The 17,077-nt window shown below is 44.7% G+C and overlaps 2 protein-coding genes across 6 annotated transcripts in view; one reads left to right on the forward strand and one right to left on the reverse strand.

Annotated features, from left to right (window-relative positions):
- FLT3 (fms related receptor tyrosine kinase 3) overlaps nt 1-13,029 on the reverse strand; it is a 150,275-nt gene extending 137,246 nt beyond the window's left edge. The window contains exon 1 of the mRNA XM_035302422.3: nt 12,161-13,029. The gene's annotated coding sequence lies outside the window, so the exon portion shown is untranslated. The remainder of the gene's footprint in view (nt 1-12,160) is intronic.
- Nucleotides 13,030-13,060: 31 nt separating this feature from the next.
- Nucleotides 13,061-17,077, forward strand: part of PAN3 (poly(A) specific ribonuclease subunit PAN3) — a 163,317-nt gene continuing 159,300 nt past the window's right edge. For 4 of the 5 annotated variants that reach the window (XM_002748916.7, XM_008998068.5, XM_008998069.5 and 1 more), the window contains exon 1: nt 13,061-13,947. In XM_002748916.7, coding sequence (XP_002748962.1) covers nt 13,518-13,947 — 430 coding nt within the window. In that variant the 5' untranslated portion in view covers nt 13,061-13,517. Of the gene's footprint in view, nt 13,948-14,218; nt 14,649-17,077 lie in introns of those variants that run through there. The other variant, XM_078375224.1, reaches the window with a different exon arrangement.

The raw sequence follows: 17,077 nt of genomic DNA on the forward strand, positions 1-17,077 counted from the left end.
GAGGGGATTACTAGGTAGAATTAATGGATCAGGAAGCAGAGATTAATCTGTACCTAATCTTGTAAAAGGGTCTGTTCAGGTGTGATTACATTCTTGGCCTTACAGGGAGGGAAAGCAAAAAACAACTGTTCTCCTTGGTGGGTCTGGGTCTTAGGCAGATAAAGCAGCTTTGGGAAATGTTTCTTCTTTGGGAAAGTATGGGGGAGGGTGGAGGGTAGAGGGTAAGAATGTCAGAGAGACCTTGAGGTATTGATTTCTGAGTCCAAACGGTAGTATTCATTTTTGTTTTGATTTTCATTCCCTTGATTATTAATGATGTTGAATACCTTTTCACATGATAATTTAGGCTATTTGTGTATCTTTTTTTTTTTTTTTTGAGATAGGGTCTCGCTCTGTTGCTCAGGCTGGAGTGCAGTGGCACAATCATGGCTCACTACAGACTTGACCTCCGGGACTCAAGTGATCCTTCCAGCTCAGCTTTCCAAGTAGCTGAGACTACTGGTGCACGCCACCATATCCAGCTAATTTTTTAATATTTTGTAGAAATAGGGTCTCATAATGTTGCCTAGGCTGGTCTCAAAGAATCCTCCTTCCTCATCCCAAAGTGCTGTATTACAGGCCTAAGCCACCATATCCAGCCCTTTTATGTCATCTTTTGAGAAATGCCTTTTTAAATCTCTTGCTAATTTTTTTATTGGGGTGCTTATTTTTTCTTATTGATTTGTACATTTTCTTTACATGTTGTGATTATAAGCCCTTTACTGGTTGTATGTGTTGTACATATTCTACTCCCAATTTTCACTATTTTAGAGGTAGCTTTAAAGATTAAATTCTTGATTGCACAACTGCACTCCAACCTGGGCAACAGAGTGAGACTCTCTCTCTCTCTCTCTCTCACACACACACACACACACACACACACGAAAGAAAGAAAAGAAAAAGAAAAAAAAAAGATTAAATTCTTGGCTGGGCGCTGCCACTCACACCTGAGCAACATAGCAAGATCTCCTCCCTACTTGAAAAAGAAATTAGTTGGGTGTGGTGGCATGTGCCTGCAGTCTCAGCTACTCAGGTTAGGAGGTTGAGGTGGGAGAATCATTTGAGCCTGGGAGATGGAGGCTGCAGTGAGTTACTTTCTTGCTACTGTACTGCAGCCTGCGCAACTGAGGAAACTCCTGCCTCAAAATAAATAAATATATATATTTTTTCTTTTTCTGAGACTGAGCAGTCTGTCGCCTAGGCTGGAATGCAGTGGCATGATTATGGCTCACTGCAACTTCGATCTCCTGAGCTCAATCAATCAGCCCACCTCAGCCTCCTGAGTAGCTGGGACCACAGGTGCACAGTACCATGCCTGGCTAATATTTGTATTTTTTGTAGACAGGGTTTTGTTATGCTGCTCAGGCTGGTCTCCGACTCCTGGGCTCAAGCGATCCTTCTGCCTTGGGCTTCTAAAGTGCTGGGATTATAGGCGTGAGCCACCGTGCCTGGCCTGGAACTGTTAAATCTTACTGGTGAATTTAACTTCTCAATATAAAATATCCCTCTTTATCTCTAGGAGTATTTCTTGCTGTTAGTACTCATTATACATTTTTACCAGCTTTTTACTTTCAGTTTTCTTGATTCTTTATTTTTAAGGTAGCATATTATGGTAGATTTTATTTTCTAAAGATGGCTTCAATAGTATTGAAGCAGGCACGGCCTTGAACAAACCTCTCGAACACTGAACTGGTAAGGAAGTGGCTTTTTATTTGGCCGGGAGTCTTGGCAGACTCCTGTCTCAAGAACCGAGCTCCCCGACTAGAAAATCCTGGCCTCTTCTAAAGGCTCACAATCTTAGAGGGTACAAGTGAGAGGGTCGTGATCGATGAGGTAAGTGAGGGATACGTGACTTAGGTAGGGGTTTGAGCAAGACTGAGTGAGAACAATGCTTTCCGGAGGGCGTTTCTCCATGTTATGCCTGCATCTATAGATGGGAGTGATTAAGGGTGGGGGTTTAACGTTTAACTTCCAGGTCCGGCTAGTGGCACCCATTTTGTCTCCTCCACTGACCTTGTGCCTTCTATTTTCAACTTTCACTTCTCCTTTTGAAATGCAAGGCTAAGGGGAAGTGGTCTTAGAAGCTTAAGAGGAAGGGGTCTCCTTCCTCAGTATCTCCCCATCCCACATGCTCTTCTAGAAACTACCTCCTTATCAAAAGATAGAGTTAAATTCCCTACTCCTTGAGTCTGGGTAGACAGGTGCCTGCCCATGAATAGGCTACAGTGGAAGTGACACCGTGTAACTTCTCCGGTTCAGTTACAATAGGCCATGCAGTTTCTGCCCGATTCTCTTTAGACACTCTTGGAACCCAGCCACAATGCTGTGAGGGAGCCCGAGCAGTCCATATTGAAGACCAGGTGGAGCAGAATTGAGGCCTTGGCCCACAGCCCCGGGTGATCTACCATATGACAGCTAGCACCAACTTGCCAGCCATATGACTGAGATATCTTGAAAATGGCTTCCCATTCAGGTAAGGTGTGGCAAAAGAAAAAAGGAAAAAAAAAAAGTGCATTCTCAGCTGCCAGACAAGCTGCCTCAGTTGACACTGCATGGGGCAGATATTAGCAATGTTGCCAAATACTACCAAAATTGAAGACTTGTAAGCAGAAATAAATGATTGTTTCCAACTATGTTTTGAGGTGAGTTGTTATTTAGCAGTAGATAACCAGAAGTGAAATAGAACCTTATAGATGGGTTTTCTGGAATTAGTTCTCTAATATAATTAGGTTTAACGGTATTTATTAACTTGCTTCCACTGGTAAAGGGGGCACATGTTAATTGAATCACTGAATTAGGAGTTGAGACTGCACTTAGCCATATTTAGCTTTCCATAACAGTAAATCAAAGAAGGAAATTATTATAGTAGCTGGGGTGACTAATCCTATCAAGAAGAAATGGAACCGCCTGGATAACATAGTGAGACCTTGTCTCTAAAAAAAAAAAATCAGCTAGGTATGGTGGTGCACACCTGTAGTCCCAGATATTTGGGAGACTGAGGCAGAAAAATCACTTGGGCCCAGAAGGTAAAGGCTGTAGTGAGCCATAATTTGTGCCACTTCACTCCAGCCTGGGTAATAAAAAAGAAGAAGAAATCAGATCACTAACGCACAATTAGGTAAACAATATGTCTGGAAGGCAGGAGGACCCCTGGGGGATCTCATAGTACTCCCTTGCTCGATGATAAAAGTCAAGCTGTAACTACCCACTACAGGCAGGACTGTTAACAGCCCAGGCCCTTCAGAAATGAAGGTGTGGCTCAACTCACCAGATAGGAATCATGATAGCTAAGGGTATCTGCTGAAGGCAAAGGAAACATGGCATAGGTAGTGGAAGAAGAAAGTATAGTAAGTCTTAACTTAAAGTTGTCAATAGGTCCTTGGAAACCACTTCTTTCAGTGAAATGATGTATAAAGAATAACAATTTTACCAGAGGCTGATATAAACAGTTAAGTTCCTTAACTGGACCATATTTCTGGTAATGAACACATCACCAAAGTTCTAAATAAAGACCAAAGCACTTCTAATTTTAAACATTGAAAAAAATTTAAACATTGAAAAAAATGTGGGCAATACATTCATTTAAGACATATTAATTAAAATAAGTAAGATAATTATTTACTGAAATATTTCTAGTTCAGGATCATGGGTGGCTGAAGCCCTTCCCAGTAGCTCAGGGCTCAAGGCGGGAATCCACCCTAGACAGGTGGCCATGAGATAATAGGGCATGCTCACATGAGCCCTATATTCAGTCAGACTGGGATAATGCAGACACAGTTCTCTCCTGTACACAGCTTTGGGATGTGGGAAAAAACTGGAGTACCTGGAGAAAACCCACATAAACATGGGGAGAACATGCAAACTCCACATCAACAGTGGCACCTGCTGGAAAGAGAATTTTTCTCATTAATGATATAACTAAATGACATCATTCAGGACCTGTTGTAATAAACAGTCTTGACCATGTGAGTAAGGGGCAGAAATGAGGGTTGGAATAGTTATTTCTTCTTTTGCATATATTTTTGTGTATTAAACATCTTTTTTCTCTCCCCACTCCCCTACTATCAAATATACTTTGTGCTAATGGTAATTAGCCTTACAGGATTTAAAGTACAGGATATCATTATAGTCAGCTAGGATTGACTTTATATCCTCCTGTCCTACAAGGGTTGCTTAAGTTTACGAAGGAAACTGATCATCTTAGCTGGAAACATGACTTTATTGTCTTTGTCAGTTAAGAATGTTTACAGAAAAAGTGTGTATAGATGCCAAGTTGTAGACTGTGGTGGCTTTATACTATGTGAAATTAGCTAAACTGTAACTGTATTTACCAGAATTTCTTTCCCAGTACAGTTCTTCATCAGTGTTGAAGACAAGAAGACTTTGTATGCAATTTGGAAGGCGGAAGTGAAGCAGCAGCCAGTGCAGAGTACCAGGCACTATGGCAACTTGCACAGGTTGTCACTGATCTGATAGTGGTATGAGGAGGCAACAGGGCCTGAGGCTCCTTCAACTCTCATAATTCATAGGGCAAGAGTATGTACAATGCCATGGCAACTGCTGATGTCAGTGAGTGAGAAATAGATGTATGATCTAGTTTGGCCTCAGAAATTCCAGTTGTCCTTTTAGGTTCCATATCCAGTATTCCTTCCACACTACTGGTTAGGCTGACGCATAGTGGCTTCAGCTCTGCACCAGATGCTGACACTAGCACAGCATAGACTCCTCCACCAGTTACCATTATGGTGTCAAATCTAATCCTCAATAAACCCCTCATTCTTTGTTATTCATAGTGGTTACGCTTCTCTGATTGAACCCTAATACACAGTTTTCTTATTCTATTACTCCAAGCTGAAAGCCTTTGCCTTTTAATTGAAGCTTGATTGTTTACATTTAGTGTATTCAGATTTAAATCTAATTGTTTTCTATTTGTTCTGCCTGTTCTGTTTTCTGTCCTTTCTTATTTTGGATTAAGTACTTCATTATTCCATTCCCTTCTATTAGGTTATTATTTTACTTTGCTATTATTTTAGTAGTCCTAGAAATTATAACACGTATTTCTGATTTACTTTAAACTACCATTTTTATTACTTTTTAAAATGCAAAGACTTTGCAGTCCTTCATTTATACCTGACAATGTATATGCTGATGTTTTTGTGTTTTAATTCTGTATCTATTTAAAATTCCACAAGACACTGTTGTTGTATAGTCAATATTTAGTTTTACCCACATATTTCATTCTATTGCTCTGAATTCCTTCCACCTGAAATCAGAAATAGTGTACATCTGCTAGTGATAAATTCTCTTGATTTTTCTGAAACTTTTAATTTCATCTTCCATTTTATTTTTATTTTTGGGACGGAGTCTCACTCTGTTGCCCAGGCTGGAGTGCAGTGGCATGATCTCAGCTCACTGCAACGTCTGTCCTCCAGGTTCAAGTGATTCTTCTGCCTCAGCCTCCTGAGTAGCTGGGATTTCAGGCGTGGGCTACCATGCCTAATTTTTTTTTCCTTTTTTAGTAGAGATGAGGTTTCACCATGTTGTCCAGGCTGGTCTTGAACTCCTTGCCTCAAGTGATCCACCCACCTGGAACTCCCAAAGTGCTGGGATTAAAGGTGTGAGCCACCATGGCTGGCCTTCCATTTTATTGATCACTTTATTTTCTTTTTCTTCTTTTTTTTAAAGATGGGGTTTCACCATATTGGTCAGGCTGGTCTTGAACTCCTGACCTCAGGTGATCCGCCCACCTGAGCCTCCCAAAGTGCTGGGATTACAGGCATGAGCCACCACGCCCAGCAATCACTTTATTTTATAGACAGGTTGCCCACACTGGAGTGCAATGGCATAATTACAGTTTACCACGGTCTCAAACTCCTGAGCTCAAGTAGTCTTCCTCCTTCAGCTTCTCTAGTAACTGGGACTACAAGTGAATGTCACCATGCCTAGCTAATTTTTCTTTTTTTAGACAGTCTCCCTCTGTTGCCCAGGCTGGAGTGTGGTGGTACAATGTTGGCTCACTGCCACCTCCACCTCTTGGGTTCAAGTGATTCTCTTGCCTCAGCCTCCTCCCCAGGTAATTTTTCTTTTTTTAGATAGTCTCCCTCTGTTGCCCTGGCTGGAGTGCAGTGGTGCGATCTTGGCTCACTGTCACCTCCACTTCCTGGGTTCAATTGATTCTCCTGCCTCAGCTTCCAGTAGCTGGGATTACAGGTGCATGCCACCTCACATGGCACTTTTTGTATTTTTAGTAGAGACAGGGTTTCACCATGCTACCCAAGCTGGTCTTGAACCTTTGACCTCAAGTGATCCACCCACCTTGGCCTCCCAAAGTGCTGGGATTATAGGCATGAGCCACTGTGCCCGGCCTATATGTTCATTTTTTTTTTTTTGTAAAGATAGGGTTGCACTTTGCTGTCCAGGCTGATCTAAAACTCCTGGCTTCAAGTGATCCTCCCACCTCAGCCTCCCAAAGTGCTGGGATGATAGGTATGAGCCATCACTCCTGGCCTTATCTTCCATTTTAAAGGATCTTTTCATTGGACATTGAATTCTAGATTGGCAGTTATTTTCTGTTTAAGTGTACTGAAGATACTAATGACATATATTTTTCTTTCTTCTTGCCATTAGACTTGTCAGGAGTGTATCTATTTTTATTGCTATTTAAAAATAACCAAAGTTTGGTTTAAGATTTTTAATGTTTTTCATTTTATTAATTTCAGTCTTTCCTTTATGACATTCCCTTCTCCATGCTCTTGATTAATTCATTTTGTTCTGTGTTAAAGTCTGTTATTGTTAATTCTTTTTAAATAATAAAAATAGTTAAGACTGTAGTCTGGCTATTTGAGTGCCTGTAGTCCCAGCTACTTGGGAGGCTGAGGCAGGAGGATCCCTTAAGCCCAGGAGTTTTAAAAATATTTATTATTTAAAGACTAGTCAAGTGCAGTAGTGAGAAGAGGGGAAAGAGTAGAACAAGGAGTTTGATCTGTAACTGACTGTGAACAATCAATTGAGATAACTGCCTTTGGACCAGCCAAGCTCAGGAGTTTGAGGTCAGCCTGGACAACATAGCAAGACCTTGTCTTTTAAATCAATATGCATATAAATAAAAAATAAGGCCAGCTGCGATGGCTTATACCTGTAATCCCAGCTTTTGGGAGGCTGAGGTGGGAGGATTACTTGAGCTCAGGAGTTTGAGACAAGCCTGGGCAATACAGCGAGACCCTATCTCTTCAAAAAATAAAAAATGGCTGGGCACAGTGGCTCACGCCTGTAATCTCAGCACTTTGGGAGGCTGAGGTGGGTAGATCATGAGGTCGTGAGTTCAAGACCAGACTGGCCAACATGGTGAAATGCCATCTGTACTAAAAACACAAAAATGAAGCCGGTGGCACATGCCTGTAATCCCAGCTACTCAGGAGGTAGAGGCATGAGAATCTCTTGAACCCAGGAGATGGAGGGTGCAGTGAGCCGAGATCACGCCACTGCACTCCAGCTTGGAGACAGAGCAAGACTCTGTCTCAAAAAAATAAATAAAAAGAAAAAATTTGCCAGGCCTGGTGGCACATGCCTGTAGTCCCAGCTACTCTGGACCTTGAGGTGGGAGGATCATGTGAGCTCAGGAGGTTGAGGCTGCAGTGAGCCGTGAACATGTCACTGCAGTCCAGCCTGGATGACAAACCGAGACCTGTCTCAAAAAATATACATAAATTAGAAATCTTGTGAATAAATTTTAGTACTTAGATTCTTGCTCTATAATAGGTAACATGAAAGGGTTAACAGACTGTAAAAGACAAAGTTTTATTTCAGCTTCATTTTATTAACAGTTTATCTTATTAAGATTCTTGCTTTTGGCCTGGCATGGTCGCTCACGTCTGTAATCCCAGCACTTTGGGAGGCCAAGACGGGCGGATCACGAGGTCAAGAGATCAAAACCATCCTGGCCAACATGGTGAAACCCTGTCTCTACTAAAAATACAAAAAAATTAGCTGGGCGTGGTGGTGCGCGCCTGTAGTTCCAGCTACTGGGCAGGCTGAGGCAGGAGAATTGCTTGAACCTGGGAGGTGGAGGCTGCATGAGCCAAGGTCACGCCACTGCACTCCAGCCTGGTGCTTGGTGACGGAGTGAGACTCTGTCCCGAAAAAAAGATTCTTGCTTTCTTACAGAAAAGTTGTAAAGATTAAGGAAAAAAATTCTTGCTTTATTACATATATTTTTCAGCAAGTCTCCTGATTTTAAGTTTTTCATTAGTATAAATCAGAAAATCTGAACTAAAATAACAAAGATTTTTATCTTTGAAATAGTAAAATCAGTTAACACAGAATTATCGGATTTAAAATTGTAATGGGCATATTTCACATACAAACATTAGTTTCTGGAAGTAGGTGGTAGCAATGAGCTTTGCTAAGTTAAATGTACTTTTATACAGCTGGTGGTAGTTGCAAGGGATGATACAATGGTATACTTGATTGTCAGGGCTATTTTCAAGATACAATTCATTTTAAAATCATATTTGCTTTTAATGTATTTCACAAGAGTACAGTAAGTATGGGCATCTTGAAATCCTTTGAAAACTTATACAGAATGGTCAAACCACTTTTACTGCCATAAACACTAAAAACCTATGTAGTATATACCAGTCGCCCATATTGGAATGCAGTGGCACAATCTCAACTCACTGCAACCTCCACCTGCCAGGTTCAAGTGAGTCTCGTGCCTAAGCCTCCCAAGTAGCTGGGATTATAGGCACTCGCACCATCAAGACTGGCTAATTTTTAAATTTTTAGAAGACATGGGGTTTCACCATGTTGGCCTGGCTGGTCTTGAACTCTGTCCTCAAGTGATTTGCCTGCCTCGACCTCCCAAAATGCTGGGATTACAGGTGTGAGTCACTGCGCCTGGACAAAAAATCTTTCAATACATCAGTTATTTATCACTGCCACAAATAGGAAGGTTTTTGCTTCTAATGCACCCAAAATTTGTCAAAACAAAGTTAAGCAGTTGCTAGTAACTTTGTGCAAAATTATAGAGCTCAGCACATATAGAATATACTTTACAAATACGTAAGAAATATATTTATACATATGCAGCAAATTTCATTTCTAGGACTCAAAAAGAGTCAACTCTCATTTATCCACATGCAGTTTCCACTCTATCTTAAGGGATAATTTTTTTTTTTTTTTTTTTGAGACAGGGTCATCTTTTTTTTCTTTTGATACCAGGGTTGCTGTCACCTAGGCTGTCACTGCAGCCTCAACCTTCTGGGCCCAGGCAATCCTCCCACCTAAGCCTCCCAAGTAGCTGCAACCACAGGAAATGTCACCATGCTCAACAATTTTTCTGTAGAGACAGTGTGTCCCTGTTGCCTAGGCTGGTCTCAGAACTTCTGAGCCAGATTCTGCTGCCTTGGCCTTCTAAAGTGTTAGGACTATAGGTGTGAGCCACATGCGTGTGCTTAAGGGAGAATTTTTAAGACTCAGGTTGCTATCACTAACACAATCATTAACTATTCAGAAAATGTGAAGTTTTCTTCTCAATTATTATTATTTTTGAGATGGAGTCTCACTCTGTCGTCCAGGCCAGAGTATAATGGCGCAATCTCGGCTCATTGCAACCTCTGCCTCCCAGGCTCAAGCGATTCTTTTGCCTCAGCCTCCCAAGCCTCCCAAGAAGCTGGGATTACAGGCACCTGCTACCATATGAGGCTAATTTTTGTATTTTTTTTTTTATAGAAACAGGGTTTCACCATGTTGGCCAGACTGGTCTCAAACTCCTGACCTCAGGTAATCCACCCACTTCCACCTCCCAAAGTGCTAGGATTACAGGTATGAGACACCTCACTTGGCCTCAATTATTAGTATTTAATAGAAATTAACATTACCTGGCAGGGCACGGTGGCTCACGCCTATAATCCCAACATTTTGGGAGGCTGAGGCAGGTGGATCACGAGGTCAAGAGATGGAGACCATCCTGGCCAACACGGTGAAACCCCATCTCTACTAAAAATACAAAAATTAGCTAGGCACGGTGGCGTGTGCCTGTAGTCCCAGCTACTCGGGAGGCTGAGGCAGGAGAATTGCTTGAACCCAGGAGGCGGAGGTTGCGGTGAGCCAAGATGGCGCCATTGCACTCCAGCCTGGGTAACAAGAGCGAAACTCCGTCTCAAAAAAAAAAAAAAAAGACCCTACTAGGAAACCTAGTAAAACCCTGTCTCTACAAAAACAATTTAAAAATTAGCCAGATGTAGAGGCACTTGCCTATAGTCCTAGCTACTAGGCAGACTGAGGCAGAGTATCATTTGGGCTCAGGAGTTCCAGGATGCAGTGAGCTATGAAGGTGCCATTTCGCACCAGCCTGCACAGCAGTGAGACCCTCCCAGTCAATAAATAAATAGATAAACTTATTTGCCACACATATCATCATGCATTTTTAGGAGACACCTACGTATCTTTTTAAGGACTGTCTTTTTAAGCAAGGTTCAATGTTGAGTTCATTTACTAAAAGTAAATGTGTAGTCAACTCTAAAAGTTATTTTCATGTTAATGAAGAGTACATCCAAAACTGCGAATAATCCACAAATTATACATAAAATAATATATTTGACTTCCAGCAAAAGCAACATTTCTCCAGCAACAGAGACTACATTGCTAAAGGGTAACGTTAATTTCTTTCTTTTTTTTTTTTTTTTTGAAACAGAGTCTCACTCTGTCACCAGGCATTAGGCTGGAGTGCAGTGGCACGATCACGGCTCACTGCAACCTCCGCCTCCTGGGTTCAAGCAATTCTCCTGCCTCAGCCTCCTGAGTAGCTGGGACTACAGGTACACGCCACCGTGCCTAGCTAATTTTTGTATTTTTAGTAGAGATGGGGTTTCACCGTGTTGGCCAGGATGGTCTCCATCTCTTGACCTCGTGATCCAATTTTTAGTTGAGACGGGGTTTCACCATGTTGACCAGGATGGTTTCGATCTCTTGACCTCGTGATCCACCCCCCTCGGGCTCCCAAAGTGCTGGGATTACAGGTGTGAGCCACCGCACCCGGCCCCCTAGTAGGGTCTTGAACTCCGGGCCTCAACTCTTGCGTTGGCTTCCTTCCAAAGCAGTGGGGTTACAGGTGTGAGCCACTGTGCCCTACCATGTTGATTTTTTTTTTTTTTTTTTGAGATGGAGTCTTGCTCTGTCGCCCAGGCCAGAGTGCAGTGGCATGATCTCAGGCTCCCGGGTTCAAGCGATGCTCCTGCCTCAGCCTCCTGAGTAGCTGCGATTACAGGCGCCTGCCACCATGCCAAACTAATTTTTGTATTTTTAGTAGAGATGGGGATTCACCATGTTGGCCAGGCTGGTCTCGAACTCCTGACCTCATGATCCGTCTGCCTGGGCCTCCCAAAGTGCTGGGATAACAGGTGTGAGCCACTGCCCAAGGCCAAAATTTCGATTCTTTAACATGGCCCTACAAGGACTTTTGTGGACTCTGCTCCATTCTCCACTACTACTACATTCTCCCTAATAAAAGCCGTTTGCTTTGCCTAGAATGCTCTTCGACTATACACTGACTACCACGAGCAGCAATACTATTAATAACAGTTACGACCTACCGAATTCTAATTAGGCATGGGACACTTTATATATATTGTTAGTTTATAATTTATGAAGCAGATACTATTCTTATTCCAGGTGTCCAAATAAGCCACAGAGAAATGAAGCCATTTACTGAGAGGAACACAGCTATTAAAGTGTAGGCACTTTAATCTGTTTCAATCCAGATCTGTCTGAATTCAATGATGTTCCCAAACCCTGCTACTAAAGTATCAACTTTTTCCAAGAAGTCTGACCTGTTTAATATCCTCTAATAGCAAATGTGATAAAGTTGGTATTCAAGACACTGGTTTACGAAGACCTGTGTACTTTATGCCTCCTCAGCTGGAAGATAAACAAGCCATATGAACTCAGATAAGGCAGCATTTTGTTTACTCTTGCTTCCCTAGCTCCTACCACAGTTCCTGGTACACCTAATGGGTGTTAATAAAGATTTGTTGAATAATCAAATAAGTGAAACTGCTTTTAAACACAAAGCCATAATACAATGTTATCTTCGAATTTAGCTAAGGAACATCATCAAGCTTACCAGTTTATGATCTAGACTCCACCTTTCCCCATTTTTTCCGTGTGGTACTTTTGCTTATATCCGTTCTTCTGTGACTGTTTGCCACAATTCCTTAAATACTTCCACCCTTCCCTTTCACGGCAGCGAGTTGTCGTTTGTGAACCTCTTTTACAGAGAAAAACTAGAATGTTACTTTTCCCTTCACGGCAATTCTTTAAAATTCCTGAAAGCCTTTAAAAGGATATTAGCGCAAACATCAGAGTTCGCTGAGGGAAAAACTATCTTTAAAAAATGAATTTCAAATCAAGGCTAGGCTGATTGGAGAAAAGCAACCTAGTACATTTATAAAGGAAACCTTCCAGTCCCAGGTGGCATCCTATTTTTCATAATTTACCGAAGGCCCTTGATAATATAAATACTGAGAAAACAGGTGCTGCACTGAGCAGGGGGTCTGTCTAAATCAACCTTTTTGGCTCCATTTTTTGACAAAGGGCCAAGAGGTCAGCGTCATCGGTCCAGTAGTTCTCATAACATTGGAGGGGAAGAGGAAAGAGGAGAGGGGGTGAGGAAAGGAAACGGGGAGAGGAAGTGTGGCAAACAGTAAATATTCTTCAGGTAGAGCCAGGGCTCGGGCCGCGTCCCCAGGTGCCAAACGACCGTAAACGTTGTAAATTTTCTTTTCAATGAAAAAAAAAAAAAATGACATCTGGCTTTTTAAGTAAGAGAATATACGAATAAGGAAGGTATCAGGTCTCGTGAGAACTTCGGCGCCGGATCCGCGTCCGGAACGACACCAAGGACCACCGGTCCAACCGCCGCCCGCTCGCGGATGTCCCCGGGGGCCCGACGCCGGCCAGGCTTCCCCTAGCGCTCCCACTACCCAGAAGTCCACGCGTCTCGGCGCGCACGCGCAGCGGCGACGACCGTCTCAGGAAGAGGAAAATGGAATAAACAACTCGGAGGAACCAGAGCGCGAGAGAACGAGTGGAGGCAGAATTTAAAAATAAACTGGCCCATCCGCCCTCCCCACCCGCTCGTCGCCGCCGCTCCCTCTTCCCCTGCCCGCGCCCTCGAAGTCCCCGTCTGGGCCCGCGCGCCCACCCCGTCGTCCCGCGCGGCCCCTTTAAGAAAAGAGAACGAGAGAGTGAGTGAGAGAGAATCCCAACTCTCCCCCTACCCTCCCTTCTTCTACCCCCTCCTCCCTTCCCTCTCCCCTCCCCCCTCTCCCCGGGCGGCTCCGGCTCCTGCAGCGGGACAGACCCACCCGCCCAGGCTTTTATCCGGCATAGGCAGCGTCTTCCTTCCCTCCCCCGTCTATGGTGGCGGCGGCGGCGGCGGCTCCTCGGGCGGCGGCGGAAGACGAGGCTGCGGCGTTGCCATGAACAGTGGCGGCGGCCTCCCGCCCCCCTCGGCCGCCGCCTCCCCTTCCTCCTCCTCGCTGGCGGCGGCAGTGGCGGTGGTGGCTCCGCCGGGGGTCGGGGGAGTCCCCGGCGGGGCGGCGGCAGGAGTGAAGCTGAAGTACTGCCGCTACTACGCCAAGGATAAGACTTGCTTCTACGGGGAGGAGTGTCAGTTCCTGCATGAGGACCCAGCCGCCGGGGCTGTCCCGGGCCTCAGCCTCCATAGCAACAGCGTCCCCCTGGCTCTGGCGGGTGCACCCGTGGCCGGCTTTCCGCCCGGAGCGGTCCCGGGCGGGGGAGTTGGGCCGCCCCCCGGGCCCAAGAAGCCGGACCTGGGGGACCCGGGGGCAGGAGCCGCAGCAGGCGGAGGAGGCAGCAGCGGGGGACTCGATGGACCGCGGCTGGCAAGTGAGTGTGGTCCGGGCGGGGCGGGCCGTGGCGGCGGAGGGCAGGCCTGGGGCCGGATGAGGCCCTGCTGCCGACGGGAGCTGAGCCCGGCCCGCGGGCTCCTCCCTCACCTCCCAAGGCGGTCTGAGAGGCCTAAGCCGGGCCTGAGCCCTACTTCTTCCTGCTTCCCCTCCCCACTGCCTCTGGCGAGCCGGGGAGTGAGGGGAGGCTGGGTTCCCGGGAACGTGGGTGGGAGGACTGGGGTGATGTGAGTGGGGGCGGGGAGGAAGGGGGATGGGTTGTGGCGTGCCGTGTGTGAGAAAGGGGGTGTCGTTTCCGGGGGGTGTGGAAAGGGGCTGGGTTTGCAGGCACATGTGTTTTGCGTGCCCGTGTGGAGTGGCGTCTGCAGTGTTGAGGTTCCCTAGTGGGGAGGAGTGTGTGTTGGGGGGGGGCGGGAGGTGGTGGGGGACGGAGGTGAGGGGTGGGCTTAAAGCGCGTGGAGTAGGTTGAAAGAACGGAAAAAGTTGGTAGAAGGCATGTGGGGAGAAAGGTTTTCCAGGCGGGAAATGCTTTCTAAGGATTAGGAGGGAGAAGACTGCCGCATTCACAATGTGCTCAGGTTTGATCGAGAGTTTAGAGACTTCACAAAGATGCATTTCAACAGTTTCCCTGAAAGCTAGAGTAAGATTGCTGGGTGTCAGTTGGGATCCTGTCTTCTACAGGTTTGTATCAAGCAAGCTCTTAGCATTGTGTCTTGAGTGCATGTCATGTGCAGCCTGCATTTATGTTCGACTGAGCACTTGGGTGGAGAAATCTAAAGGCTGTTTATGTTTTTTTCATTTGTTAACTTTTTTTTTTTTTTTTTTTTTTGAGACAGTCTCGCCCTGTCACCCAGGCTGGAGCACAGTGGCGCGATCTCGGCTCACTGCAACTCCGCCTCCCAGGTTCAAGCTATTCTCCTGTCTCAGACTACCGAGTAGCTGGGATTACAGGCAGGAGCCACCACGCCCAGATTATTTTTGTAGTTTTAGTTGAGATAGTGGTCACGCTGTATTTACCAGGCTGGGCTCGAACTGCTGGCCTCAAGTGATCTGCCCTCCTTGTCCTCCCAGAGTGTGTTGATAATCTGTTGATTTGCAACTTGTTGGTTGTTGGTGGAGTTTACAGTTAACATAAATGTGAGTGTAATCCATTAGAGAATGTTGCCTTTATGAATAGAGTGGGTGCCAGATGTTCTGTTGATTGAGCGTTTCTAAACCAACTTGGAGTCCTACTTTCCTGGTAATTCTGGAGAACTTTAAGATCTTGAAATAATCTGATAGGCAGTTGAATTTGTACATGAGAACATTTTGTCTTTTGACACTGTGAATGAATCTGATAGAAAGTTTTAGCATTTAATTGCACTATGAAGATTAATACCTTCCCCGGGGTTTTGCTTTCTTGCTTTTTCTTCTAAGATGGGGTCTTCCTACGTTGCCCGAGCTGGTCTGGAACTCTTGGGCTCAAGCGATCTTCATGCCTGGGCCCCCCGAAGTGCTGGGATTACCGGAGTGAGGCACCATGCTGGGCCAAGTTTTTCTTTTTTCTCTCTCTTCTCTTTCTTTTATAAAAGTGTTTCATTTGTTGTCATGGGCTTGACTTTAATGAAGATATATTTGCTGAGGCTGATATGCTAAGAAAATTAATTTGTAAGTTCAGATGTTTTGTAAAACAAATAGTTACTTATGGGTGGAAATTAATTAATTAATTTGACGGACTTAGTCTCCAGGCTGGAGTGCAGTGGCCTGATCTTGGCTCACTGCAACTTCGGCCTCTTGGGTTCAAGTGATTCTCCTGCCTCAGCCTCCTCAGTAGCTGGGACTATAGGCACGCACGCGCCACCACGCCCAGCTAATTTTTGTATTTTGGAAGAGATGGGGTTTCACCATGTTGGCCAGGCTGGTCTTGATCTCTTGACCTTGTGATCCGCCTGCCTCGGCCTCCCAAAGTGCTGGGGTTACAGGCCCGGCCTTGGGTGGAATTTTATCTCTCTTGAGCATCAACTTTGCATTTTCAGGGTAAACTTGCTGGATGTGTGATTTGTGACTCAATTTAATAGTAATGTTTGATTAGTAACCAATGACACTGAACAATAGTTTTCTTACCCACAGAAAGAGACACTATTTTTTTTTTTTGAGACGGAGTCTTCCACAGTCAGCTAGGCTGAAGTGCAGTGGTGCAATCTTCCTGGCTCACAGCAACCTCCGCCTCCCAAGTTCAAGTGATTCTTCTGTCTCAGCCTCCCAAAGTAGCTGGAACTACAGGCATGCGCCACCACCCACGGCTAATTTTTGTATTTTTAGTAGAGATAGGGTTTTGCCATTTTGGCCAGGTGGGTCTCAAACTCCTGAACTCAGGTGATCCTCCCGCCTCAGCCTTCCAAAGTGCTCTGATTACAGGTGTGAGCCACTGTGCCGGCTAGAAAGAGGCACTTTTAAAAATGCTGGTGTTCCACTTCATAGGTGATCTTTCTAGGATTTTCTTTATTAAAAAAATTCTTAAAGTTTTATTTATTTATTACTCTTCTCCCTGACAGCTCTGAAGATCTTTCTAGGATTTTCTTACTTTTTTTTTGAGACTGAGTTTTGCTTTTGTTGCCCAGGCTGGAGTGCAGTGTGGTGATCTTGGCTCACCACAGCTTCTCACCCTGGGTTCAAGCAATTCTTCTGCCTCAGCCTCCCAAGTAGCTGGGATTATAGGCATGCACTACCATGCCCAGCTAATTTTGTATTTTTAGTAGAGACAAGGTTTCTCCATGTTGGTCAAGCTGGTCTCCAACTCCTGATCTCAGATGATCCTTCTGCCTTGGCCTCCTTAAGTGCTGGCATTATAGGCGTGAGCCATCTTGGTGGCTGAGGATTTTCTAATTAACACACAGTAGGTAGTAGATTGGAGATAGGAAAGATAGGACAGGATGTAAGCATGTGAAGATGGGAGGTGAAGGTAAGCACTGTTAAGGTGGAGAAAAAATATTGGCAGTGGCTCAAAGGTGGGACTATTTTATATCTTAGGAAAATAATTGAGATATAAGGACTTGAGAAGATAGGCAGTTAATGCTGAAAAGATTTTAAAATTAATACTTTGTCACTTAGTAAAGGTTGTCTGATTAAAT

This window comes from Callithrix jacchus, chromosome 5, assembly GCF_049354715.1.
Source record: "Callithrix jacchus isolate 240 chromosome 5, calJac240_pri, whole genome shotgun sequence".
Taxonomy (NCBI): Eukaryota; Metazoa; Chordata; class Mammalia; order Primates; family Cebidae; genus Callithrix; species Callithrix jacchus.